Here is a 27,208-nt window from a genome sequence, read left to right as displayed (position 1 = left end):
TGCTGCAAGAAGGAAGCCTTCAGTTGGTACAGAGAGCAGGGAATGGGGAATTCACTTGGGAATTCCAGCTGAGTAGCCGGTGTGACCGAGGAGAGCCGGCTGAAAATGGCGCACGGGGTGCAAGGGAACGTGCAAGCACACCGCATGGCGAGCGCGGGGCCCAGCCCCGCTCTGCTCCACGTGACCCCGGAGTCCCTCCTCGGGGGGCACCACCCTAGCGGCAGGAGCCGAGCGGTTTCCCGCGCTTTCGGTGCGCGAGACAGCCCCGCCCCGCGCGCGGCTCCTCCCGCGGCCGCGTGTGGGCGCACCGGGGACCGGAGCTCCGGCTCTGACCGGCCAGCCCGGGGAGAAGCGCCGGCGCTCATGGCAACGTGGCAGGGCGCGCTCGGCCTCGGTCTCCTCTGCCTGCTGCCGGCGGCCGGTGAGGGGGGGGGGGAGCGGTGCCGGGTGCTGCGAGCGGCGGGGCGCGGCTTTCATGGAGCGCTGGCGGGTTCCGGCGTCTCCTGCTGAGGCGGCTTTTGGGGGCTCCTGCCGGGCTCCTCCGCGGCCGGGGCTGCTTCCTCCGGGGTGGCCCTGCCGAAGTCCCGGGCATGGGGGAGCCCCTGGCTTCGAGCGGAGACCCCTCAGCTCAGCCGTCCCGGCGGTGGACACGACCGGCCCACCCGAGGGGAGGTGGTTTGTCACAGGCCCCGGGCTGCGCAGGTTATCTCCACACCTCAGCAACGGGCTCTGGTGCAAATTGGGTTCACTGAGAGAAGGTTACACTGAAAGTGAGGTAGGTTTGTGTTCGTACCAGTAATGACTCTGTGGACCCATCTAATGAGAGCTGTCTACTGGTAAACCTGAGGTAAGGAGAGGGAAATACTGGACCGCAGAGTGGCTGCTGGTCGCTTTTAATGCTTCCCATTAAAACCCTTTACCTTTTCACCCCCAGGACAGTAAATTTTAGCCCTTTAGGGCAAGATAATATAGCTACTTGGGTGTTAAGTGAGACTATTGCATAAACAGCATTGCTTATATAAATGCATTTGATATTTGAGTTCGTTCAGAGTTATCAGATGCTGACATTGATAATAGTTGTTTTTTTTCAGCAGCCCTCTGTGCAACTATATTGTTATTGTGCTTGAAGGAGAGAGCGTGTGGTCTTCCTCAATTTTGTCATGCGATGAGAAAAAGTAGATGTGATCATAGAACTTATCAGAAAAGGAGAAGCACTCTTGATGTATGTGTCAGTGGCATCACTTTATCTGATGGATCAAATGTTGCACAGACGTGTGCAGGAAAGGTGAATGTGATCTTTTGTGGATATGCAAAAGGATGTTTAACTTGGTCAGAGTAGTAAAATATAACAGTTTGTCTGAGAGCTGAGCTAGAGCATGGCTGAAATGCTCAGAATTTTATCTCTTAAGTACTTCAAAGGGTGAGCATCAGAAAAATGGCTCTTTAAGCTGGTTTACAGTGATGGTGCTGATGCAGTTCTGAGTTAGAACTTTTCGTACTGGAATGGTTGGGGACCTTCAGTGGAAATAGTCTAGCAGTTCTGCTCTTGAGGTGGAACTCGATCACTTTGGTAGAGGGTTTTTGTGGTATTGTTTGTGTGAAATCATCAGGTTGCTGTTCTGCAGGGCAGGACAAACCCCTCAGTAGCAGATATACCAAACAGGAGGTCATTTCTGCCTCCCTCAGCTTTAGCCGTCCTGTTGTGCTGTGTTGAGCATACACTGGACCTCTTCTGAGGAGGCTGAAATCATTAATGTGGCAGAAAACCAACCAGGGGAATGAAATCCCACAAGCCCCTAGTTGATTAATTGAATCAGTTAAGGAAGTGTCTCATGGCTGCCACATCTGATGGAAAAGAGAGGAACAAAGTTGTTATTTTGTTGTGCTGCAGTAGCACAACTGTGAGATGGAGGGAGTAATTTTGTGGGTTGCCTTGTTTTGTTTGTAATTTCAGAAGGTATTTTGGAATCGATTTAGCTACCTTGCATTTCCTTGTTGGCCATACAGAAAGGAGAGAGTTGTCAGGTGGCGTTGTGTCTGCAGAGGGAAAATTTAGGGAACCAGACAAAACCTCCTTGCTTGTGTTTAATAAACCTCCACATTTACCTCCTTAGAACTTTTTTTTTTCCTTTTCAATGTTGGCTGAAATATTCAGTTATGTCTTGGTGCCAGAGAGTCAAGACTGAGTTTTCAAGGGGCAAAATCAGTTTAAATGTTCCAGGAAATACCCCTTACTTTTCTTCTGAAGGGGCATAATTTGTTGTCTTTGCCTCATTTGCTTTCTCTGAACAACTACACCTTAAGTAATTTGAGCTTCTCCGTTGGAATGTGGTTTAGTAGCAAAACATTGCGGCATGTTTTGATAACGTGATAGGAAGGAAAATGAGGAATAGAAACCAGCTGCCAGCAGCGTTTATGACTGAAAACTGTAATGATACTCTTGCTAAAGATCCTTATTGGGAAATGCTTTTTGCTTAAGCTTTGGGAAGTGTTTTTTTTTTGTGATGGTTGGAAGCTTTTAATGTGCTGTTCTTACATTGCAGTCATTCAGGCTTGAGAGGGCAAAGAGAGAGAGAAAACAGCCAGTACTATATAGAGTATATCAGACCAATGCAGTGCTGGAAAGTGTGGGATGTGCCCCAAGAAACCCATCCTAGTATGTGAACATCTCAGTTTCCTTACCACTGTAGCTGCACTGGTTGAAGCTTGCAGAATGCTACTTGACCAATTTTAATCCTTGGAATCTGTGTTTTAGGACATCTCTGTTTTATGCCATGGATTAACAGGATCAGGATTTTCTGTGAAGTAAACAAAGCAGCAGATAGAAACAACCAAGTCACATGGAAGTCCAAATCTACAGTGAATGCGGTTTTGTTACACCTTCTGCATTGAGTCAAATAGCTAGGAAAATGTATCGTTTTCTTCTAACTGATCTTAGGGCTTGTGTGGGATTTCTGACAGATCTGGCTGTTCACGTTGTGCTTTGAGACTTTATAGTAATTTGGTAGCCACCAGCAGATGAAGTGAAGGGAGCATCACCAGTATCTCATCTCAGTATATTTGCATGCAGTTTAGTCCTTTATGTCTGTGTGAACAGTTGGGAAGAGCTACTTGATGAAGATGAGATACTTTGTGTGCAAGGAGCACGTAATTTGCCTTTGCCATACTCTAAAGAAATAATTTATTTGTAAGACCTAACCAACATACTTGAAACGTAGTTAAATGTTAACCTGATGGGTCAGTATGAGAAAGAGACTTTGTATTATTATTTCTTTAGTTACTAACTATTGGATTTTATCTTTCTTTCAGTTTGGGGTGAGGGTTGTCTGCAATATATTGACCATCATGGCAAGACACAACCTGCAAAATCCTGTCCCGACTTCTGCTGCGGAGATTGCAGGCATCAGTACTGTTGCTCAGATGCGTTCTTGAAATTTGGTGAAGAACAACGATTTGAGTGTAATCTGCTTGGTGCAAGGTATGAGGCGAAGTGAATGTATGCAGCAGGTTATAATTCTATTCTCAAATGACAAAAATACACATTTTAATGGTTAAAAACTCATGAAGGGACCTTTCAGCTCTGTATCTGGCTGTATCAGGGATCTATATTAATGCATGTAACTTATCTGTAAAATGGAACGAGATGCACAAATCAATGCGTGAACTGGTGTGTGTTTTGTTAGCATTTTCAGATACTTTTAGCCGATTTAATTAATCTTTGAGGATGACAAAAATTACTCATTCTCTTTTTAATGTACATTACCTTTCATAAGCATTTGGAATTTAGCCAGGTACTTCAATAAGTTGTAAATTCCATTTTTGAGACGAATTCTCTTACTACAGGACCGCTGACTTGAGCAATGTAAATTACATGCGGATTTTTTCGGACCCTGATGATGACATTCCTGGCCCCAGGTAAGGCATGCAAAGTCTCAGCTTTTAAAATTATATTTATTTGCAGGTTCTTCATTGTGCAATTAATACATGCTCATAGAAAATGAAAAACTGATTTGTGTGTTAAGAATGTGAAGCACTCGAACTCTATGTCCATGTAGTGATACCTGAAGCAGCAGATATGAGGAAGACGTTACATTGTGCTGTTTAGATCACGGTTGCTGTGTGTAACAGTCTGTATGATTACTGGAGCAGAGGTTGTCCTCTAAAGCATTAGCATGTGTGCTCTGTACTCATAGATACTGACAGCTTATGTCCAGAGTAGCTCAGTGAGAGAAGGTGCTTTTGTTTGAATAACCTCCTTGCTTTATAGCATCTTTTGCGCTTAGTTTTTGTCAGTATTTCTTGTTCCATTTCAAAGTATGTTCTTTTAAGCCTGTGCGCTATGCTGGTGATTACAAGACTCCTGCTGTAGAACGTTCCGATTTTTCACACCGTGGAAGACCACAAAGCGCGGACAAGGATTAATTCTGAGCTATGAGTATTTGAGACATCGTATTTTTTAATAACTCCGGGAAAACGGGACCCGTGGATGTTGCACAGGAGCCCCGGCCGTGGCTGCGGCGCTTTTAAAAGAGGGCGGGGCGAGCGGCGTGACGTGAGCGGGGGCGGAGCCGGGCGGCGGGCGCGGGGCAAGCGGCGGCGGAGGCGGCGAGCATGGGGTGAGCGGGCGCGGCGGGCGGGGGGACCCTGCGGGACTGGGAGCCTTGAGCCAGCGGGGCCGTGGCAGCGACATCGCCCCCGCCTCCTGGGCTGGGGCGGCGGGTGCTCGGGGCCGTGCTTGTTCCGTGGCACAGCGGGTGGGAGCGCCCACCCGCCCCGGGAGCTGCCCGCGATGGGAAGGAACCTCGCCCCTGGCTCCTAGAGGCAGCGCTGTCGTGGCAGGGCCGGGGCATCGGTGTGAGGAGGGCACGTGAACGTGGTGGATCATCTTTTGGCCCAATAGCCTTCCACAAAGAAGGGGTTGATGGTAAGGAATATTTTGGAGGAGGGATGGCCCATCTTCTCTGCTCGGCTGATGGGCCTGTCTTATATATCTTCAATGGTTCATGTACAGCAGGCATGAGCCTCATCTTGCAATCAGTGTTCACTTCTTGATGCATTTTTTAGTAGAAAGATGTGAAAAAAACTTCAATTTCCCATCTTCGTGGCTGCAGAGATATTGAATCTGTGCAAGTAATAAAGGTTAAATGTAAAGAATAACTTTTTTCCATGCTAGCAAGCATAGTTATTAAAAAACACAGAAAATAAACAAAACCAAACAAATCTGCACAATTATTAAAGGAATTGTAACTGAGGCCCACAGTCCATAAAGGTGCATTTGTAAATGACAGAAGTCACTTAGGAAGTAGCAGCTAAGTTGCTTTTGTTATCTTTGTTTTCAGCTGTGGAATGTCTAAATAAAGACAGAATCATTGATGTCCTTGAGAAAACGGGTCATTAGTGATTTCTCTTTTACCTTTCAGTTACATCACAGCTTTGAAAAAATAATGCATTGTGCAAAGGCCTAGACTTAAGATCAACCTTGCTTTCTGGTTAGGCAATTTTAATAGAAAGATGGTAATTATTCATGAAATACCAACCTTGAAAAACTAACCAGATGTGACTCCAGACTACATCCACATCCCAGAACTTTCCAAAGTGACTAATGGCGTTAGGTGTTCGATTTAGAATGTTTCAACTTTGGGAATTGAAGTGAGTGGGACCTTCTGTGACTGCAGTCGGGGACATCAACTAGATTTCTGTTTCATTACAGACTTTGCCCAGGTTTTTGTGTGGTGGTGGTTTGTTGTTGGATGACTTTTTGTTTGTTTTGTTTTTGTTAGGTTTTTAGGTGTGTGGGGTTTTTTTAACCATGTAGTAAGCTGTATTCCTTATGGAAGAGTTGTCCCTGGTTTCTGCCTGCAAGGTATACTCCACCCTCATGCTCCATGCCATTTTTTTTCAAAAGACAGGCTTTACATTGCTTCTTGATAATTATGTTTCATACTTTACTGTCTGGAGAGGAGGGCTGGTGTCAGTTGAGATATTTCTTTGTATCTCCAGCAAGAGGAGCTTAGTCTTTGAAGAGTTTGTAACAGGAGGAGATGCGAGACAGGGCAATGTCCTTTGTGCCTCATGAGTTGCAAATCTGCCCTTCTCAGGGGGGAGCTGATGGTTTCCTGGCATTAAGGGTCAAAAAGCATTTAGTTCCGCATTCTTGCATCTTGCTTCTTCCTACATTGCTACTACTCTGGCACATTGCTCATAAATCCTGGCTTTTAAAGAAAATTTCCCCTCTCTGAGGGCTTATCACAGACTGCATGAGAATTTGCCACTGGGCTGAGTGAGCTGGAGTGTCTGTTCTCCCTGCTTGCAAAACCTGCCACAATTATGCTTTAATTCTGTGGGGCAGTGTTAGGGAAGCGTTTATGGTGGTATGGATCTTCTTCCTTGTCTTGTCTAGCTGAGGAGTTTTTAGTTTGCTTGTGCTTTTGATATTTTTTTTTGCCATGTTTATTCTGGAGTCTTCTGCAGAAGTCAAAGTGAAGAAGGCACCAGTTTTTTTTAGTAGGCTTCTTTTAATTAGTATCCTTTAATGTTAATATCTTTCAGTATTTAATATTGAGTATCGAGTGCTGTTGAGGTGCTTTGGGCAACTCTATTAAGTGTTGTTCACAGTGCAAGCAGTTAATGTCCTATAATCTTTTGGATTTTTTGAAGACAATAAATGACATTCTTCAGAGCATCTTAATAATGTACTTTAAAGTACTTGGAAGCATTGTGCTTCCCAGACACTGCATTTGGAAGCAAATGTAAGTATTTTAGGAAAAGTATAAAAGTCAGCATTAGCTCAGATTTGGGCTTTTTCCATTGTTGCTTAATTCTGAAAGATCATTCAGAACTTTTAGGTCAGAGCATAGGCATAGATTTCATACCAATGAGCTTACTAAATTTGCCACCTTTTTTCCTTGCATGTAAGATGACCATACACAATTTTTACAATTTCCACTGGTAGTGAATGCATTGTGGCAAGGATTTACTGCTGGAAGGTGTTTCACTCTTTTTTTTTCCCTTTTAATTGGATTACTGAATTTTCCCCGATCTGCTCTGGTTTCAAAGATGGATTGTGAGTAGTAAGGTTAATTTAGTTCTTCCCCTTTCATTCTGCAGTATATAGTATTATTGCTTTAGGAAACTACAAAAAGCAGAGCACCAATTTACTGGAACCACAATTGACATGCATTGGTAACATGGTTATTTAGCCTTGGTGCGCCAATTTTACAATAGTGACTCTTACTGGAAAAGGAGATTAGATGACTCATATCCATAGTTCAACTAATTGTGAAGTATTTGGATGTTTAAAGAGTTGAAGTGATTCAGGACATCTGTATCACAGTTACAAAAGGAAATAATGTAGCTGGGGCAACTGATACCAGTTTTTCTAAGCAGAAATCATTCTGATTTTTGTCATGGGCTGATCAATGTGTTGTCTTGTCTTGGTTCTCCTTCTGTGACATGGACACAATTCATGTCATTCTGCCCACCTTTGTCTGAAATGCAGCATGTGTAATAGTCTACTGAACTGGTAAATGTCTAACTCTGAAAGATGTGATAATCCTAGTTTGCTATCTATCAATTTAGATGTTTTTAAGCATGTTTTCTCTGTAGACAAAGTAAAAAATGCTGTGATATTGAACTAAACCCCATTTCTCCACCTCATCCCTTATCACTGTCACAGATTTCAGTTTACACTTCATGGTGTGTTTGGCATCTTCAATAGGTTGTCAGTGATCAAAAAGAATTAGGAAGATTATTCTTTGGAAAGTAACTTCTAGAAATGTAAGCAGTCTCTATTTAATGAGCAGAGGACTTGCTTTCCGGTTTTGATCCTTAATATTTTCTGTAATAAGTGAGTTAAACTGCGTACAGAGCCTGTTCTATAAGGCTTGCATTCAGACACAGGCTAATCTCACTAAGGAATGTAAGCTTCTTGTCTGGAAACAACTGAGATTTGGATTGAAGCGATTGGAAAAAGAAAAAAAGTTCTGTGTTTTTAGTAGCCCGAAAAGTAAATATAAGCTTGTACAATTTGTAATTGTAACGTGTATTGTAGAGCATTTGGTTTTGTGTTCACTGTTTTCTCAGTGAAGAAGCTACTTAAAGCTGACAAAGCAGTTGTGAGTTGCCATTAGTGAGTTCTCGGCTGCCTGCTTCAGGCAGGGGGTTTAATGCTTGTGTAGGTTCATCTCTGAAACCGAGATGGAAGGAGAGATTGAAAAATGCTATCACAGCTCGAGAGACAGATGTGCGCGATTGGGTTAGTGTGTCCTTCTAACTACAGAAGGCTGTTTCATGGCAAAAAGCAAGACAAGCTGGCCTAAACATGCAAAGACGCACTAAGATTAATCACTTGGATTACATGCAGGAGTTCGTTTTTCTGTGGTTGTGTACTTCATTGACTGTACATACTTACTAGAGTGTTCCGTCTTCTATCTCTGTGGGCTTTGCTATGACTCCGCGCAGTGTAACTCTGAAAACAGTAAATTTTTAGCATACAGGTTGGCTCTGGAGACAGCTTGTCAAACAGCTGCAGGCAGGGTGACCCTCAGAGAAGGCTCCTGTAGCCCAAGAAACAAGAGTCAGGTGCAGTTGTGTTTTGAGTGCGAGATGTTGTCTGGGACGGGAGGAGGTTGAGCACAAGCTGAGACCTGGAGTTTGCCATCAATGCTCAAGGATTTGCTACTCTGAAATGGTGTTGTCATCAGAGGAGGAGTGAGCAAACAGTTGCCATGTGTCTAGATGCCAGCTGCAGCTAAGCCAGGATAGTCCTTTTTGGTGCCCAAAGTGAGGTGTGAAGGGTTGGGATAATGACAGATCTGACTAGAGCGTGTTAAACCAAAATTTGTTGCATGCATTTATTAATTAGTTAAGTAGTCCCTGTTCACAATGTTGTTTTGCTTGCCCGTGTGGCTGTGCTACCTGAGTTCTTACATGTTCTATAAATTCCTGATGGTGCTGTTTATCACCTCTGGGAGAAGAATTAGTGTTATCATATTTCTGTCCTGTGTAATATTGACTTATGATATGACAACATCTCTGACCAAATGGTGAAGCTGGGATTTGTATATGGGATTGTTGTCATTCTTATCTCTCGGGCACCACCTCTTGGCATTGATTAGTAATCGCACCCAGTCCATGGGGAAGATGGGGTTGGGGATACTTGCCCGCATTCTTTCACCTCCCCCTTCATCGGGCTAGGTACAACAGTGTTTGAGAATTTTTAACACCCTGGGCCTGTTCCAGCCAGCATGCTCTCATCGCTATGTCTCCTGAATGTGTGTCAAGTTATGCTTAGAGTTACAAAAGATTTTTTTTTTATAAGGATATCGCTCAGAGGTTTGTCATGAGTTGCATGGCACCTGGGAGAATATAAGCAGTTATCTAGAGAACTTCTCACCTGCAATGGTTTGGAGCTACAGGACCCTGATGAAGTGATAGACTATTTAGAACGAAAATTTTGTGGCTGTTCCTAAGAGACACAACTTACCACACTCTCCACTACTGTGCAGCACCCTCAGGGGAAGGGAGGGAGAACAGACCGACAGGCCCTGCGGCTACTCCCATCCTCTTGCCAAACACTGCAGCTACTCATACCCAGGTGACAGGCACGTGGCTACTCAGACCCAGGTGAACAGGTACTGCAGTTGAGCCAGAGAACCAGCCCGTGTTTGTACCAGTTGCCCCTATACAGAAAAAGAAATACAGAAAAAAGTCAGTTTGCTTGGTGAGGGATGATGATGAACGAGGGTCATCACAAGAACAGGAAGAAGAGGCAGAACAGGAGATAATCACTGAATCCCCATCCCTGAGTGAAGTGTGAGATATGTGAAAAGATTTTAGTTGCTGTCCAGGTGAGCACATTGTTACCTGGCTGCTCCAATGCTGAGATAATGGGGCTGGTAGCTTGGAATGAGAGGGTAAGGAAGCCAAGCACCTGGGTTCCCTGTCTAGGATAGGAGGCATTGACAAGGCAGTTGGGAAAAAGACACAAACCCTCAGCTTCTGTAGGCACCTTCTGTCAGGCATGAAGGTGCCCCTTTAAGGAAGACATTCCCTGTCACCCAGGCAAGTGGACCACCGTGGGGAGAGGTATCCAGTATCTTAGGGAATTGGCGGTGCTGAGAGTGATTTATAGTGATACAAATAATGAGCTGTTACCCACAGATCCAGGTGAAGTACAGTGCACGCAACCCATGTGTCAGAAGTTTCTACAGAGTGCACCGTTGTCATATGCCAACTTATTGGCAGTAATGTCCTGGAAAGAAGGTGAGGGACAAATGGTGGATGAATTGGCTGGCCAACTCCAGCAACACGAAGAAAGCCTGTGTTCTTCCGTACAGGCTTGCATCTCGGCTGTGGAGAAACAGCCAGATATGCTGAGAAACTGTCCCAAGAGTTCCAGTGATCTGAGGATAAGTTCTACTCCCCACCTGTACATACCAGTATCTCAGATATTATGGGTAGGTGTTCTTTGGCTCAAGAGGGAGGATATAAAGGGTACACACAATGGGGCAAAATCTGTTTTTATCTGCGTGACCATTGGAGGGGACATGAGGACATGGAACACAAAACCTACCTCAGTCCTAGAGGCACGGGCGCATGAGTTGTAAGGAAAAACAGTCACAACAGGGGATTCTGCCAGGAAAAACACTGCTCCAGTTTCCAGTGGGCAGTTCTCCAGACAGAGCAGAAGAGCTGATCTTACCTCTGATCGTCTTGAAGGGACTTCTGATTCATTTTTACTAAAAGTGAGTAATGAATACCATGACTAGGACTAGAGGGGTCCTGCCTTCAGCCAGGTGGAGGAGAGGGACAACAGGTTTATTGGAGTGTGTGGATTCAATGGCCTGGCATGTCAGGCACACAAGAGTACAAGGCTTTAGTTGACATTGGTGCACAATGTACCCTAATGCAATCAAACTGTGAAGGGGCAGAACCCATCAGCATTGCTGGAGTGACTGGGAGATCCCAGGAGCCGACTCTATTAAATGCTGAAGTGACTCTAACTTGGAAAGAGTGGCAAAATCACCCTGCTGTGACTGACCCAGGTGCTTTGTGCACCCGTGGCATAGACTACCTCAGGGGAGGGTATTTTTAAGGACCCAGAAGGGTACTGGTGGGCTTTTGGCATAGCAACTGTGGAGACCGAGGACTTTCAATGGCTGTCTGCCTTGCCCGGTCTCTGGGAGGACCCTTCTGTTGCGGTGTTGCAGAGGGTCAAAGAACAGCAGGTGCCAGTTGCTGAGACGACAGTGCACCAGCAGCAATATCACACTAACCAGGACTCTCTGATTCCCATCTCTAAGTTGATTTGTGAACTGGAGAGCCAAGAGGTGATCAGTAAGACCTGCTTACCCTTTAACAGTCCCATGTGGGCAGTGTGGATGTCCAGCGGAGAGTGGAGGATAACAGTAGACTATTGTGGCCTGAATGAAGTCACGCTGCTGCCGTGCTGGGTGTGCTAGAACTGGAGTCAAAGGCAGCCAAGTGGTCTGCCACAGCTGATACTGCTAATGTGTTATTCTCAATTCCTATGGCAGCAGAGTGCAAGCCACAGTTTACTTTCACTTGAAGGGCATCCCGTACACTGTTTTCCTCATCCTCTTCGCCATTGCTCTGAGTACAGGGAAAGGAAAGTGAACGGTTGCCATGGGTCTAGTTGCCAGAGGCAGGTAAACCATGACAGCCAATGACCAGAAGGGCCAATTCCCATTAAGAACATATGTAGGCCAACATGTTATGGTAAAGCTGCCTTCCGCTGGCATTGTACCCATTATGTTGGCAAAGCCTAGAGGCCCATGTGCGTGGGATGCCCTGGATGGGAGTATGAAGACCCGCCACATGAGTGCCCAATGGATAATCCCCAGCTTCTAACCCTAAAGCCCGTTTTCAAAGGTCCGAGGCCTAGCTTTATGTTTTCTTACAGGGCAGGACATGGAGATGCAGATCACACTAGTGGTCTTACTAGTGACAGGAATAGTGACAGATACAGACTACAGAGGCTTGGAGGTCTGTGTTGTATTCTGAACATGTCGTTAAAGATCCAGGATCATCTTGACAAACTTGCCAAGTTGGCTGAAGAAACAAATGAAATTGCTGCTGCATTGAGACCAAGCAGGTTAGGAAAGGTTTTCAGTATGTTTGGGTTTCTTTCTTGGGGTGGTTAACTAGTTTTCCCAGGGATTATAGTTGTAGTTTTTGTAGTTTGTATTGTAATAGGTTGTATTAAGCATCTTGTAAGTCAGTCTATATTAACTGGAGTATACCCCCTTGAAAAACCCATATGGGATAATTGATTTACCTGATTTAAACTTTGTATTTCTAACTTTCATGTATGTGATGACATGTGAGCGATGTGGGTAAAGAAGGAGGTGTGTTTTGTGTAAGAGCTGGGTTATATGGTAAGCAAAGCTGGTGGGTGTAACCTACTCTAAACTTCCTTTGATTGCAGTTTCAGTGTGTTTGGCAAGTCATACACCAAGTTGCAATTTGCCAGAAAAAATCCTTTTTAAGAAACTATTTAAAACTTTAACTCTTTAGCCAAGCTAGTTCCTAATTAGTTACTTAAATCTGCTTTTGGAATTAGTATAGTATTGACGGTAGCAAATTCATAGTATTGCAGATGTTGTTGAGGTGAGGAAATTTTCTACAGTACTTAACTCTTTTTTTCTGTTAAACTTGTTCTATTAATTCCATTGACCACTTCACAAAAATCCCTCCCATTGCCTTTATGTTAGTCTAAAATTTCAGTTAGGGTCAGAGGTAACATCCTGTATCATTAAAGTGGGATAATAACAGTAGGAGGTGAACTGACTCACTGTGTTTGCCTTAAATGTCCATGCCTGTAATCAGTCTACATTCTCTTTTTGCCACTGAAGGAACATTTTGAATTTATTTATTATCTGTAGAAGCAAGAGCTTGTTGTGTTGAAGGCCAGTTTTTATGCTGAGCATCCAATGGACTTGCCTGAAATTCTTGTGACCTGCTTGAAACTGCAGTGTTAATTCTTGCACCATTGATGAAATACTTTAGTCCTGCTGAATGCAGCCCTGAGTTTTTACTGCTTGTTATGTGCATATTTTTAATGTAGCAGTTACCTATAGCAATTAACTGTCTACAAAGTGTACAATAACGTATTTCCTGGTAAACTTCCCTGGAAAGTTGTATTTTTAGTTTGCACTACAAAGGAATTTATGTACATAGGCATATTTAGTACAAGTGAAGTGTTCATAGGCCAAGAAGAGATGCTTGTATACATCCTCCATAATAACCTGCTAGATCCGGGTGTCTGAGTAAAACTACAGACTCCAGGAAGTTCCCTCCCTGCCACTTTCTCATACAGGCTGTTTAAGAACCTGTTGCATGTTGCTTAACGAAATCGAGATGTTAGCATCCTTTAAAAAAGTAGTAATTAGCTTTACTTCCCGTAGGTCATGTGTATGAAATTAAAGTTTATTATTTTGGGCTTAAAGTAACTCACATCAGCTTTCCTTTTGAACAAATATAAAAAGGACCCGTTCAGTACATATTTAGCAAACTTTTTCTCAAAAGACTCCTGCATTCTCTTTTTCTGTAACACTTTTGCAGTTGCAGGGCTCCTTGGCTTACTGTGGCGTTGTTGGTCATGGCAGAGCCCCTTGGCCGATGCTCAGGGTCACTGGGCTGTGCTCAGCTGCTCATGGGTGATGTGGCTCAGGGTTGTTCAGGCTGCGGGTGAGCAGAGGTGGCTCAGGGATTGTGTTGGGGGGCTCCTGCTGAGAACTTCCCTTTTTGAGGGTACCCAGAAAGTACTACAGAAAGTTGCGACAAGTTTTACTGGTTTTCAGTGGCATTTGATCGGTGTCCATGCTGGAGCAGTTTAGCAGTTTAGAATTAGTGGTTACTTGAGCTGATACCACACTGATGGGTTAACCAAAATTAAATGAAACCATTTATTTCATGTTAAGGAGCTGTCTGTGGGCAGGACCCTCAGAGGGACATTCTCAAGTGCTAACTGGAGTTAACATTTGTCTGAAAGACCAACGCAGACATCAGTGTTCCAGTCCACACTTCACTGCTTTGTGTCGCTTCTGAAATGACTTAGTTACTCAAACCTGCCGGTCTGATGAAACTACTGAAGATTTCGTAATTTTGAAACCATGCTGTTCAGTCTGAGTCTTAAGCTGCCTGTTGCCCACCACAGAAATCACTGGACCCTTGTTTCTTAGCCACTTCTTGATCATGTAGAGTTCTCATTTTGGGGAGGGTGGCCCTGGGTTAAGTGGTTGGAGCAGGCCATGGCTGGCACCAGCAATTAGTGTGATTGCACCTGTACTGTGAGGCTTAACTCTTTGGTGTATATTTTAATTGTCCACATGTGCTGAAGTTCCTGCAGGCCAAAATCCAGCTGTGCTAAAATAGCCTGGTCAGTCTATCAAGGGCTAAAGTCATGCTCGTGTTAACCTCACAGGAGTTTAATTTTTGTGTAGTAGTGAATGTTGGTTTTGAGCCTCTAGCAAAGTGGTTCTTATGTTTTGAACCTTCATGCTAAAATATTAAACTGAGGAAGTGTGTTGTTTGTAAAGGTATAAAAACTAATCCCTCTGAAAGACTCTTAAGAAGTCATATTGCTTTTTCTTTAAAACAAAAGAACAACAAAAAAGTTTATTTTCCTGCTAAGCTTTAGAGGCAGTATGTGGCATTGTATGGCTGTGACTAAAATATTGGATTTATGGGGTCACCTTAGTCAGGGGATTTGTTTGGTCATGCCCTATACCTGGGTCAGGGCAAGTCTGGACATTTACCATTCTGACGCATTTCTGGGAACTGTATCCTCTTCTGGAGCAGTGAAGAATGATACGCCTATACTCAGTTTTTTTAGACTTTTAGGAGCGGCCTAAATTATCTTCTGAAGTCTTTCCAGACCACCCTGTTTTACAGCCATTACTCAGTATTTGTAAATGTTTGTTCTTAAAACCAGCTATGCTTTTGAAAAGGACCATGCCAACATGTGTTTTTTGTAGCATGGAACAAATCTTGGAATAGATTGAAACTTGCAAAATACATAGGCTGCTTAAACTATTTTTTTCAGAACTAAGTGATCCTGTTGTTGTTCATTTGGGTATTTTTTTTCTTGCAGTGTGCACTATTGTCATGAATGCATAGATAGGCAAATCTTTCTTTACAGCAGGGCTTAGCAAAATGTCTCCAACTTAAGTGACTCAAACTATTGAGGTTTTGAAATATGTTACTGAAATTGAAACTTGGATATTTTAAAAGGCCTTAAATACACTCAAAGAATTTTACATTTTTTTTCCACTTGACAGTGTTTAAGATTGAGAACTCTCATATTAACAGCTGCCTTGATAATTAACTTCTACAAATGAGTTTGATTCTCTTATTTTAATATGTCCATTGCAGCTCATTAAGTACCAAAAAGGAGTAAAACGGGCACCAACCACAGAACTCCCTTTTTGTGAATTCGTACAGGTTTTGAATAATTAGAAGGCTGTAAAGGTAAGGTGAGCCTGCGAGGAGTGCTCATTACACTTAAAATTTAGTGCTTTCCAAAGGTGAGAGAACAGGGGTAGAAGTGGAGCAGGCCCAGGAAAGAGAGTGGTGGTGGTAGGAAGGGGCAGGGGTCCTCTCTTCATATTCACTTTCTCATGATTTTATGAGAAGCTGCAGTTTATCATTGCTGCAGTAAAACTGCTGTTGGGTTTGGTTTTGTTCTCAGTTTTGTTTTCTATTAAATTATTGGCAAAAGTTAGCTGTTCTGTGAAGAGAAGGAAGCAGGAAATGGCAGTGAACGAGCTCAAGCTGTTTATAACTGTGTGTGCTTTATTTAGAGCCTATGGTATGTATAATGTGGGAATCTGGAAACCCATTCAAACTGTGATGCCAGAAGAGCATTCTGATCTGGTGCCGTGGCCACCCTGGCTTCTGAAGTTTGTTTGCAGAATGCAGGGTGTAAAGTGTGGGGGGGGGTTGTTTGATTCTTTTTCTCTTTTTTTCTTTTTTTTTTCCCTTTTTTGGTTAACCATTCACTGAAAGAATCTTTACGCTACAATCTCATGTCTTGTCTTTTTCATTTATGCGTAGTGCTAACAGTTGGTAATTAAATTATCATTTAATGTGAATATATTTTTCCAGGTGTTTTAAGGAGTCTTTTTAGACAGATTCATCAAATGAAAGCAATCAAAGGAAGTGACAGTTTTATTTAAGAAAGGAGTATAGGCTTTCTAGAGTTAGCACACTGCAAAAGAGTCTTAATACAATAACTGGAGTATCTTACAACCTGAAGCTGATGATTCACTGAGTAAAATATACTGAGCACCGTTCTGGCCTCGCTTGAGTAACATTTTTCTATTACTGTGAGCCTTCCTGCACTTTTCTCAGCAGTTTCACTAATGGGATATTACTGAATGTTCAGGAAGGGGTGCTCAGTACTGCTGGGGCAGTAAAAGGACAGACAGTAAGGTAGTGCCTGGCCATTCAGATACTCCAAAAGAGCATTGCTAGTTTTGATTATCGGTAGGGATGGTTAAAAATATATTGCAGAGCTCCACTGTTGAAAAGTGGTGCAGCAAGTTGATAGCACACACAGTTTTGTTTTTCATGTCACACTGTTTGAATATATTAGCCTGCATGAGCCCAAGCACTGGTGGGAAAATTACGCTTCTGCTCTAAAGCAGCTGATAAAATGCCTAGAGTAATCCAGTTGTGTACACTCCTTAGAAAACTCTGGGAAGAACTGACTCCCGTCTGTTGTTTCACTCACTGGGCTGTTTCCGAAGGCGTATAATTTGGTCAGCAGTAATCACAGAGTGTTTCAGTGGGAAGGACTGAATCACGGTGTTTACACACACAAAACCACACTCTGAAGTGTACACACTTGACACACCTGTACTTTAAATATATGCCTCCATTTAGCTCTTTAAACACATATGCAAAATGTCATCTTGCTGTGGTCATGTCATTTTAGCAAAGACACAGATAAATTATGAAAATGCAAAGGGTGTCTCTAACAACTTGGTGAAAATAACTATATGGTGGGGTTGTTTTCCCCTGAGCTTTGCTTTTGTTGCTTTCCTTATTAGAGATAGTAAATAGGCATTGAGATACGTGCTTCAGTAAGCAGAAAACTATTACAAACAAGAAGATGGAGCTTATGCTTCAAACTGACCAATGTTTATATGTTGGTGGTGGGCTCCTGCTGTTTTCTCTCCTCATGTCACAATGAAATTGAGTAAAGATAAGGGCTCTCTGCCAGTTTGCTGGTGTGCTAGTTTATTTAGGATGAGTAGACATTGCTCCACTTTGTCTGTTTTGTCCATTTCTCAGGTTTGTTTGCCCAGCTTCTGCTAAAGTTCAAAGCGGTTCATTGTCTGTAGAAATGGAGTATCCGAACTGTCCTTGTCAGGCCTAATCTCTTTCCTTCAAACAATAATTTCTTTCCTGGGCATAGTTCACTAGCAAAAAAGTGTTTTCCTTCTTTACTGGGGAAAAAGCCCAAGGAAGAACCTGGAAGACACTTTTCTTTTGTTGTCTCTGCTAATGTTGCTTGGTAATAATTGTGTGTTATGGAAATATTAACTTCCCTAGTGAGAGAGCTTTCTCGGGTTGATACAGAAAGCAGCAAGAGCAAGGAAAATGCTGTTGGGACTCTGAAAGCAGCAGTAATTGTAGTTAACATTGATTGTCATGCAGTTTCTAGAGGTGTCCATAAGTTGTTACACATATTCATGCTGTTTCTTGCAAACATTGCAATCAATACGGTTAAGTCTAATTAAGTAATCTGTCATGCACACTTTTATCTTTTTCTCTTCTTCAGTGTGTATATGTATATATATAATTAGTATCTAATAAGGACCCTGTATAATTGATCTGAATTACACAGGTCACTCTTAAATCTGTATTCAACGTGTGTTTTCAAACCAAGTTGATAGATGTTTGCTGTTGGCCTCATGGACAGCAGGCAGCCTGTATTTCAGGATGCGATATTATTGTGTGTGTTTATCTCTCCCCCCTTCCCTCCCCTCCCCTTGAAATTACATTTCTATCTTCCTTTCTATACCAGGCTTGAAAGAGAAGATATTTTTGGATGGAAATGAGCTGGGTGTGACTTTACTGGGCTGAAGTGAAACTAATGCTCATGAGGAAGGGGGGAGGACTTAAATGCAGCATGGTTAGGAAGGCATTTGCATGTACGACTTAGGATACTGTAAAGGTGCAAATAAGCGTGACAAAGCATGCACACATCTTTACGTTTTTCAGCTGTGTTGCAATCATCTGTTTGCTTTCCTGGCAGTGTTTCTGACCTGACTTGTGTGACTTCAGGAGGCTGCAGCAGTTCCTGTTTCAGACAGAAATGCTTGGGTGCAGTGACTGTAGGCAATGCACAGCATCAGATTGAGTACTTGAGGAGAAATTCCATAGCGTTAATTTAGTACATCACAAAATCAGTGCACAAGTTAGTTACAGTTAGATAAAATTGTTGCTCAGATTCTTTAAAGAGATTTGAACCAAGCTTTTTCTTCTAGCTGTTGTAGAAAGAGAATAAAATTGATGGAACCTCTCTTAGGGGAAAAAAAACGTGTTGTAAATTGAATGTGTTTTATATGTCAATGCTTAACCCTCAGTAAGCTGGACACTGAATGTAAGTTGCTCTAGAAGACTGAGGTGAAATCTTCTGAATTTGGGCTAAGGATAATAAAGCGCTTTGCCTCTTTTCTGTCAGTGATTTAACCTTCCAGTGTTATTGATGCTCAAAAACAATTTTCACATTTGGTGGCTGTTTCATAGCCAAGTCAAAATTGCTGGAGGTTCCTGAGATGTGTAATATTATTTAAAGCTGTTAACAGGAAACTGAGTGGGGGAAAAAACCTAAAGAGTTCTGTAGCCAGAATCTCTAGGAAGAAGCAAAAACAGGATGGATATAAAACTGGTGCTTTACTCATTATTTTAGAGCTGTTTGTTCATTAAACCTGACTTCCTGCAATTGTTCCAAAAACTGATGCCTGGTTCATTTTTTTAAGAAATAAAAATGCTGGGGACTTTGCCATCTATGGAAGAAAGGTTTTATTAATTTCAGGCAGTCAGAAACAAATCATGTGAAATAACACTTACAAAGGAATTGTCACTGAGCATTTAATGATCTACAGAAGCCTTACATCTGCCTCCATCATTTGATACTCACTATAGAGGTTAAAGCTGGTGTGATCTTTGGCCCTTCCATACGAGATTTCTGTGGTTTAGCAGTGTTTCTGTCTCCCATAATGTACTGTAACATACTTTCTGTTGCAGTAAAGTCGGTGAATTTCAGATCATACAAACCTTGTGAAATGTGGCTTCTAAAGATGCCAAGCATGAGGGAATAGAACACAAGGGACCTGCCAAGAATCTGCAGTGTGGAGGGGTTTGCTCAGTACCTAGATCATCTCAAGGTTGGGCTGGGAGCTCTTGCAAATGTGCCAAGAACTCACCATCACCCCAAGGTCTGGGGCGCTTCATTTCAGACATGTCTGGGTGTTCAGAGCAGTCCAGTAATGCCTGGAAAATCAGGTCATCAAACTAGTGCCTTTGAAACCTTATCGCTGTAGCCTTTTGGAACACATAAAGGGACACAGCTGTACTAAAATGACAAGAGTTGCGGTCACACTAAAACGAGGAATCAGAGACTAGCGTTGGATCCTCTTCCTGTACAGGGGAATGTGTTCTCTGTCGGGGGTTGGTCAACTCACTTGCAGACCTGACCTCACCTCGTGCTGCATTTAACAATTGATTCTCATTTGAATGCATGAATAGGAACAGTAACAGATTGGGGGAGCAGCAATGTGTTTGCTGCAGAATGTAAAGGGTAATAAATCTGTGTGAAAGACTCTTAACTACTTCTGGTGGTATCTTTTTTGCAGTTTTGGAACCTTCATTGCAATTGGAATTGGTATTTTTGCCGTGATTGCAGTTACTCTTATTCTGTGCCTCACCTGCTCGTGTTGCTGTTTGTATAAAGCATGTCGAAGACCACGGCGTAAGTACCTGTGTATTTTTTTTTTTCTTTTTCATATATTTGAACAAGACTTTTTTTTTCTTTTTTTTTCCTGGAAAATTGTGTGCTTATAAAAGGTGAAAATAATCTTGCATTGCATCTCTGCTACGAAACTTGCAATATCTAAACATCAAAAATAAGCAGTTTAGCCGCTTCAGAATGTGAAGTTGCAGAGCAATGTTTTGGAATATTTTCGGAGGAGTCAGAAGGTCTCTTTCCCTACCCCCTTAATGTGTGGATTTTCAGATTTTTGTGTGTTTTTTGTTTTGTTTTTGAGTAAGTGGGCGATAGAATCAAATTCAAATTGGTTATAAATCTCTTAAAAATATACCTGAAAAATACACCACAGGCCCAGGACTGCAACAGTGCAATCTTGAGCAAAGTCTATAATTGTGACGTAAAGAGGAAGGAGATCTTGAAAACAAATTATTGCAATTTATTAGAAAGTGATATATCGTCTTCCAGTAAAAGTAATGAACCAATGATGCAACGTCAGCTCCTCCCAGAACTGATGAGCTAATGTGTATTTGCCTTTCTGACTGTTATTTAAAGAAAGACCTACTAACATGTGGGTGCATTAGTGTGTAGACAACATACAAAAAGAAACTCATTTGGGCAATCCTGGTAGGAAGCTCCTTACTTAATAAAGGAGATCTTTGTCACCTTAATCCTTAAAAGCCAATCACATTTTAAAAGCAGTTTTTCCAGTCTCATACCAAATGATAGATTGGTTGGCTGCAGGATTGAGTTCCTGGTTTTTGAACGGTCCGAGAAAAATCCTTTGCTCTTTGTGGTTGTGAAACAAGGAGATAAGTTGACTGCTGTCCCGGTATGCAAGGGCTCTCCTTATCAGCGAGACCACTGTTGGGATAGTCAGAGGCACAGGTTTCTAAACCTTTTGTGGAACTTCAGAAATGAAGTTACCCAGATTTTGAAGAGATAAATTAATCCGAAGAGAGCATTTTGTACATGACTGTTGTTGGCTGTCCCGGGTGATCTCCTAGAACCACCAGCAGTAACCATGTTCCTTCTACTTGTTTGTAGCTGTTGTCACCACCACGACGGCCACGACAGTGGTTCACGCTCCGTACCCCCAACAACAGGGAGTGCCACCTAGCTACCCAGTCGCCCCGTATCAAGGATACCAGCCGGTGGCCATCCAGCCACAACCGGGCATGCCAGCAGCACCCTACCCTGCACAGTATCCCCCCCCTTACCCCATGCAGCCGTCAGGACCCCCAGCTTATCATGAGACGATGGCAGGTAAGGCAATGCTGGGTGTCCCTTCATCTCTGAAACAGCTGAAGGGACAGTCACTTTAGAGTCCATCTCCTATTACTTACTTTTATTATTTTCTGAGACTATATTAACGTAAATGTAAATAAATTATGTAAAACTGGGGTTATGGTGGATGCTGCAATTCACCCTTGCTGAAACTTCCCCATCACCATTTCTGTGTTAAGCACGGCAAGAGGAGATGTACCTGGAGCTGTATTGGCAAAGTCTGGTGGCATATCAGACTGTCAGTGGATCCAGTAGAATGTTTTACTAATTCAGCTGAAATTTCATATTAAGATCAAAGTCCAGTTAACATATGTATAGTAGTTGAGTGTTTCTACACAACCTTTCTAATCTAATATTTGCTAGATATTTCAGTCTATACACAAATGGCATTTTCTAGTAGTTCATCACTATGTTTATAGAATACAGAGTCTCTGATCAACTTCAGACAAGTTTGCTGATGAGTAGCAGTTAGAATTATCAGAATCTTTTTTCTTCAGCTTTCCATCTTTTACAGTATTGTTTTCATGCAGCTTCATTATTGCTGTGACTAATTCCCACTTCTGCTGGGAATAGCTGTTCTCCTGGCTGTTCACAGGGGCCAGAACTCAGCTGTTGTCTGTCCCAGGATCTTCACCCTCTCACAAAACACACCATTCTTCCTTCTGAGTAACAAGCAAAGCGTGGTCCTGAAGGGTAGACAGTGCCCTTAGGAACTAACTCTTTCATGACAACTCAAATGTAAAATAGCTGTTCATGATCTTAAGGTAGAAATTGCACAATAACAATGTGCAAACCAACCCCCCATGTAAAAACACTGGCTTGGCAAGCCTGTTGACTTTTATTTTTCTGTTGTAAACACTGAAGAAGCTGTGGGTTTTATGGGATTACCCCGAAGCACTTTGGCCTCATCTTTATCATGTGAGGGAACCAATCAGCTTTGCTTCTCCTACTCGCTGGTTTCTCAAACTGTTGCTGGTTTCTTAGTTTTTACTTCTTTTTTTTGTTGTTCTCCTGGGAAAATCTTGAAGCACTTTCCATGTTCCCAACTGAGAATGCCTCAAAATGAGAATGCTTTCCTTTATTTGTCTATTAACCAAAGGGTAGTCTCTTAATTAGGTCACAGGCAAGGGAGGGAATACCTACTCTGTCACACAGGAGCCAAACCCACTCACTTTACAAGGTCAGCGAAAGATGAGCACATCTGTACATTCCAGGGATCTGATCAGGTGCTGTGTTATTTGAACTAACTTGTGTTATTTAAGACACCTGAAAATGAAGAGAGCAGCTTGTCTCACAATACTAGAAAATAAGGGTATCTTCTGAGTGATACAGTATTTACATCAAACTCTTTAATGTGTGCTCAGTTAGTGGTGGGACATATTTTCCACTGTTATTTTACTTTTTTAATTAACTCTGTGGCACTTCCCAGGAAGGCGTTCTCTCTGAAAGAATCCTGAGATGCTTTCTCTAGTCCTTTGCCCAGTGGTTTATTTTCACTTCTTGGCTTACTGTAGGTATATCCTGTTGTCTATGCTTCTCTGACTTCCACTGGCTGTTTTTTTTGACCAGATCCATTCCTTTTGTTGTAGACTGTGTTCTCCCCAGAGGCGAACCACATTCTTGTGGCTACCACAATACACATGTATACTCAACCATCAAAAAAAACCCCACAAGAACAAAGGGTTTTGTGATCTTTCTTTTGAAATGTGGGTGCTTTATGAGTTTGCACAAATTGTTCTCAAATCCAGTTAAGATGCTAGATAAATTGAACCTCTGTGTACTCAAAACAGAAATTGCCATTATAGATGTAGAATTTGGAATATAAATTGTACAAATCTGCTTTTTCTTGTGTTTTGCTTTTGCAGCTGGTGCGGGAGCACCGTACCCAGTCAGCCAGCCCCCCTACAACCCTGCTTACATGGATCCTCAGAAGCCTGTCTATTGAAAAGATCTTCTACTATGCTTCTGCATACAAAACTTTTTAAAGTATAGTTTGTGCTGTTTACACTGTGCACCTGCAGTATATTTTTCTGGAAGGCATCAATCTTTTTTCTCAGTAAAGTGAAAGTTAATTCCCTATCTTTTTTTTTAAATGTGAGTACGAGGAAGGAGTATTTTTCTTGCGAAGGTTTTTAATTTATACCTCAAGCAAACACAAAAAGGTATTTTATTCTATATACAATGAGAAGAGCATTGTCAGACACCCAAAGCTGTAGCAATCTTTTGCACAGTATTAAAACATAAGGACTTAATCTCTAAGAAACTACCTGATGCATGTTATGTATGTTCTACCTGTTTTGAAGCTACTATTGTTAGGTAAGCTATAGTGTAATACATTTCATTTACTACTCAGAAGGGAATTTTCCTGTTTTTGAAATATATTTGCCTTCAGTAAGGGGTAGCAAACCACATGTAATTGTCTTCGGACTAGTTGCGTTTTTCTATGGTAAGGAGCATAAGTTAATAATTTCCTTATTTTCTTTCCCAGTTTTAAGGCTTTAAAACTGTGCCTTTATTGGGTGTTTTCTCAGGCCATTTTAATTTATAGCTAGAAATGAGCAACAAAACCAAACTCTCTGCCACTTCGTAGGACAAACAGATCAAAAGCTGAAAACCTGAGGATTCTTCATAAAAATTGTTGGACAAGTATTTGTCCAAGTATTATTGGACAATTTACTTAAGTTGTGTGTTGTTGATGAGTTTGGAAGAAAAATTAGCACCTTAATCATACATTAAGCAGAAGCTCCTACTGCTGTTCAGTCCTGCCTCATCACAGGGAAGGAATTTAATTTACAGGAGAGATGTCCAAAGTAGATTGGGGTTTTTAAATGCTTAGGGTTTGTCACTGTCTGTAGTGAGAACTGCATATGGCAGGAACCTGGGGATGACAGATCTTTATGAACTCAGTCTTCATTTGAATACTGATATGCAGGGGGGGATAAGAAATCCCAGCTCAACACACAGGAGAGATTAAACCACTCTTCAACATTCCCATAAAGCCGAGCAGAGAACGAGAAGTCAAGGAAAGAAAGAATGGTAGGGTCTGGTCACAGGGAGGTAAGGTATGTTCAACAAGGTAGTGCTTGCAGTCATGAAACGTCTTGAGACATCCCCACAACTATTATTGCTGTTTGTAAGGCTTTTGGCTCTGTATGCCTGTTGATCAAAAGAGTAATGATTTTTTTTTTTAGTGTACTTTACAATTCTGTCTTTCCTAACATTGAAATATAATGTGTTATTCCTCAGAAGAGCTGTCTACTCTGTATGTATCATGGTGACATAATTGGTGAAATAATTTTGACATATCTCATACACTGCTTTTACTTTCTTAGAGAGGCCATTAAGCCATATGTCCTGCAATTCTACATTTAGGGTGTATTACTGTTTGAAAAACATAGATGGTGGCATTGTTTTACCTCATGATGGATGGAAACTGCTGCTGTCAGAGGCAGCCTTATTTCTCTTTCTGATTTCTTACGTTTATTTCTGGGTTATTCTGATTATTTTTTCAATAAAGTCTTCAAAGCATTTTGGGAGAAACTTGTAGAAAGTTTTTAGCATTGGGATTCATGACAACCTGTGCCCTTGTGTTACACCTTTCTAATAGTCTTGAAGTTAATGGCTAGAGTACAACCAAAAATGGACAGTGTCTTCTGTATGGGGGGTTAGGTGTTTCCCTAGAAATATGGAATTTTTATGCACAGGAGGGAGCTGAATAACTGCAGAAAGGATGGAGTCCAGCTGATGAGGTGCAACCAGCAAGCCGAGTACAGGGACAGTGTTTCCGCATTGGGCTGTGTGAGGTGGTCACTCTGCACCTCTCCTTTCCTCCATCTGATGTGACAAAGCAAACAGTTTGTGACACTGTTAGTAGGGTTACGTTTTGGTTATGAAAGGAAAATCTGCAATTTTACAAGAAGTTGGCTCAATCATCTGCCATCATCCCGAAGGAACGGGTTGTAGGAAAGCAAAGTGACAACAATAGAGGTCCCCAAATCTGAAGTTTTCGTGTAGATGTTGTACAGACCAAATAAATTGCCCTGAACCCCACTGTATGTGGAGTGGTGGGAGGAGATGAGGGATAGGGTTAAAGATCCTGAAAATTTATACCTTTCCTTCAGTGACCATATGCTAATATCTATATACAAGTGAAGAGGTGGATCATTACTATATGAGGAGTCACTTTAATAGTAGTATTACCACTTCAGTTACAAAACTCTGAAAGAAAATGGTTCACCTTCCTCACTTCATAATTGGAGCGCCTGACCAGACAGATCTCTAATTGTTAATGTATGAATCATAATTAACAATGAGGCATAGGACCAAATTTTATTAAGTTGTCGCCATGCAACCCATTGAAACTTGGTTTTGTGTGGTTAAGAGAATTGAATGATCATGGAAAAGATGGAGACGTTGATCCATAGACTTTTAGTTTAAGCACTGCTGATTTGTCACTCCAAGCAGCCATTGCCTTCATGTTGATGAGTCAGTTCTCCACAGGGGACGGAAAATCTAATTAAAATTTTAAATGTCAAAAGAGTCTATGTTCATTTTTTTTTTTTTAATTCTGTAAGTGCCTTTATGTCAGAAATGTTTTGTGAAATGAAGTACAGTAGAATGTACTGAATTTACTAGATAATCATTGTTGATTTTTATTACACACTGTAACCTAGCTTTGTATTTTGTTTGTAGTTTAAATGTAAGTATTCAAAAGAAATGGCATAAACTTTCTGCACCTTTGTAATAAATGCAGTGTTTTAAGTATATTCTATCAATTTCGTTTTCTTAGCCACAATTTCAGTATTATCTATGAGTGCATCTGCAAAAGTACATTATACTTCATTGCGTTTGATGGCTAATGTTACCAATTGCACTTCTAAGTCATCTTTTATCATGAATATTATTTTTGTTAGTAGAGACTGGAGCCTAATGAAAGTTACAGGTCACACCATAAAGCAAGGACACTATAAGCTCCTGAATGATTTTCTGGCAGTGCTTCAGAGCTAAGCTGAAAGGATTGCTTCCAAGTCCTTGTCCAGCATAAACAGTAAATTAAATGCCTGAAGTTCAAATGCAGTAGCCAACAAATCCCAAGACATTTGAAAAGTTCCAGTGTTGACAAGATGGTAGACTTCAAAGAAGTCCATAATTTGATTAAAGTTTAATATCTTCCCAACACATATTTTGACTTGTGCTGAATACCATACCTCCTTTGTCAATGTGACAAATTAAACATATGGTAAATGATGCTTTCTACTCTGTGTGAAAACATTGTCGCTAATGGATTTGTATACTTTCAGTAGGTTTGAAAAAAATGCTTTTGAAATCTTGTATTCGTGCCCCTGACTTACTAGTCCTTCACTTGGAAATATTTTCTTTCACCAGGTCAAGAATGCTTTTTATAAGACGCAAAGTCGTACTGAATTAGTTGAGGGTGTTCGTTGTGTAATTATATAATAATTGAATTGCCAGCTAAGTTTCCCATGTGGGATTTAAAAGAAAAGTGGGAAGGAAAACAATAAGCAACAACACCACCCAAAACCCCAAACTTGTTCTGAAAGAGTTGTTTATCATGGAATAATTAGGTAGTTTTGTAATATTACTTCTTGAATTCGTTGGAGTTTCAGCTGCAAACTGCTAATGTGTTGCAGGTGAAATGTAGGTCACAGAATCACAGAAAGTTGGGGATTGGGAGGGACCTCGAAAGATCATCTCACTTGCAATTTTATTTTACATTTTCTCAACAGAATTTCTGTTAGTTAACTGGAAACAGCAGACAAAAATGTGTGCTCCTGAAAACTTTAATCTAGAGAACAAATATAATTAATGTTTGGGCTAGAAATTACACCAGAAAAATGCAGAGTTTTTTCTGATGTTTTTGTCACCACTGCTTTTTAGCTC

General features: G+C 41.7%; 1 protein-coding gene across 2 annotated transcripts; it reads left to right on the top strand.

Annotated features, from left to right (window-relative positions):
- Positions 1–261: 261 nt before the first annotated feature.
- On the top strand, positions 262–26,073 carry SHISA5 (shisa family member 5). 2 transcript variants are annotated; one of them, XM_065845656.2, is made up of 6 exons: positions 262–421; positions 3,310–3,478; positions 3,844–3,915; positions 19,890–20,005; positions 21,068–21,286; positions 23,173–26,073. In XM_065845656.2, the coding sequence occupies exons 1-6, from the start codon at positions 364–366 to the stop codon at positions 23,250–23,252; spliced, it is 714 nt and encodes a 237-aa protein (XP_065701728.1). In that variant the 5' UTR covers positions 262–363; the 3' UTR covers positions 23,253–26,073. The 2 variants fall into 2 exon arrangements, with proteins under 2 accessions (XP_065701728.1, XP_065701729.1); XM_065845657.2 differs by lacking the exons at positions 262–421; positions 3,310–3,478; positions 3,844–3,915 and adding an exon at positions 4,549–4,616.
- The last annotated feature ends 1,135 nt before the right edge of the window (positions 26,074–27,208 follow it).

This window comes from Patagioenas fasciata, chromosome 10 (assembly GCF_037038585.1).
Source record: "Patagioenas fasciata isolate bPatFas1 chromosome 10, bPatFas1.hap1, whole genome shotgun sequence".
Taxonomy (NCBI): domain Eukaryota; kingdom Metazoa; phylum Chordata; class Aves; order Columbiformes; family Columbidae; genus Patagioenas; species Patagioenas fasciata.
This window is presented reverse-complemented; position numbering and strand designations above follow the sequence as displayed.

Coding starts and splice junctions, on each gene's coding strand:
- SHISA5 (XM_065845656.2), top strand. CDS start 364: ATGGCAACGTGGCAGGGCGCGCTCGGCCTCGGTCTCCTCTGCCTGCTG. Junction 422..3,309: donor CTGCCTGCTGCCGGCGGCCG/GTGAGGGGGGGG, acceptor TCTTTCTTTCAG/TTTGGGGTGAGGGTTGTCTG. Junction 20,006..21,067: donor AGCATGTCGAAGACCACGGC/GTAAGTACCTGT, acceptor ACTTGTTTGTAG/CTGTTGTCACCACCACGACG.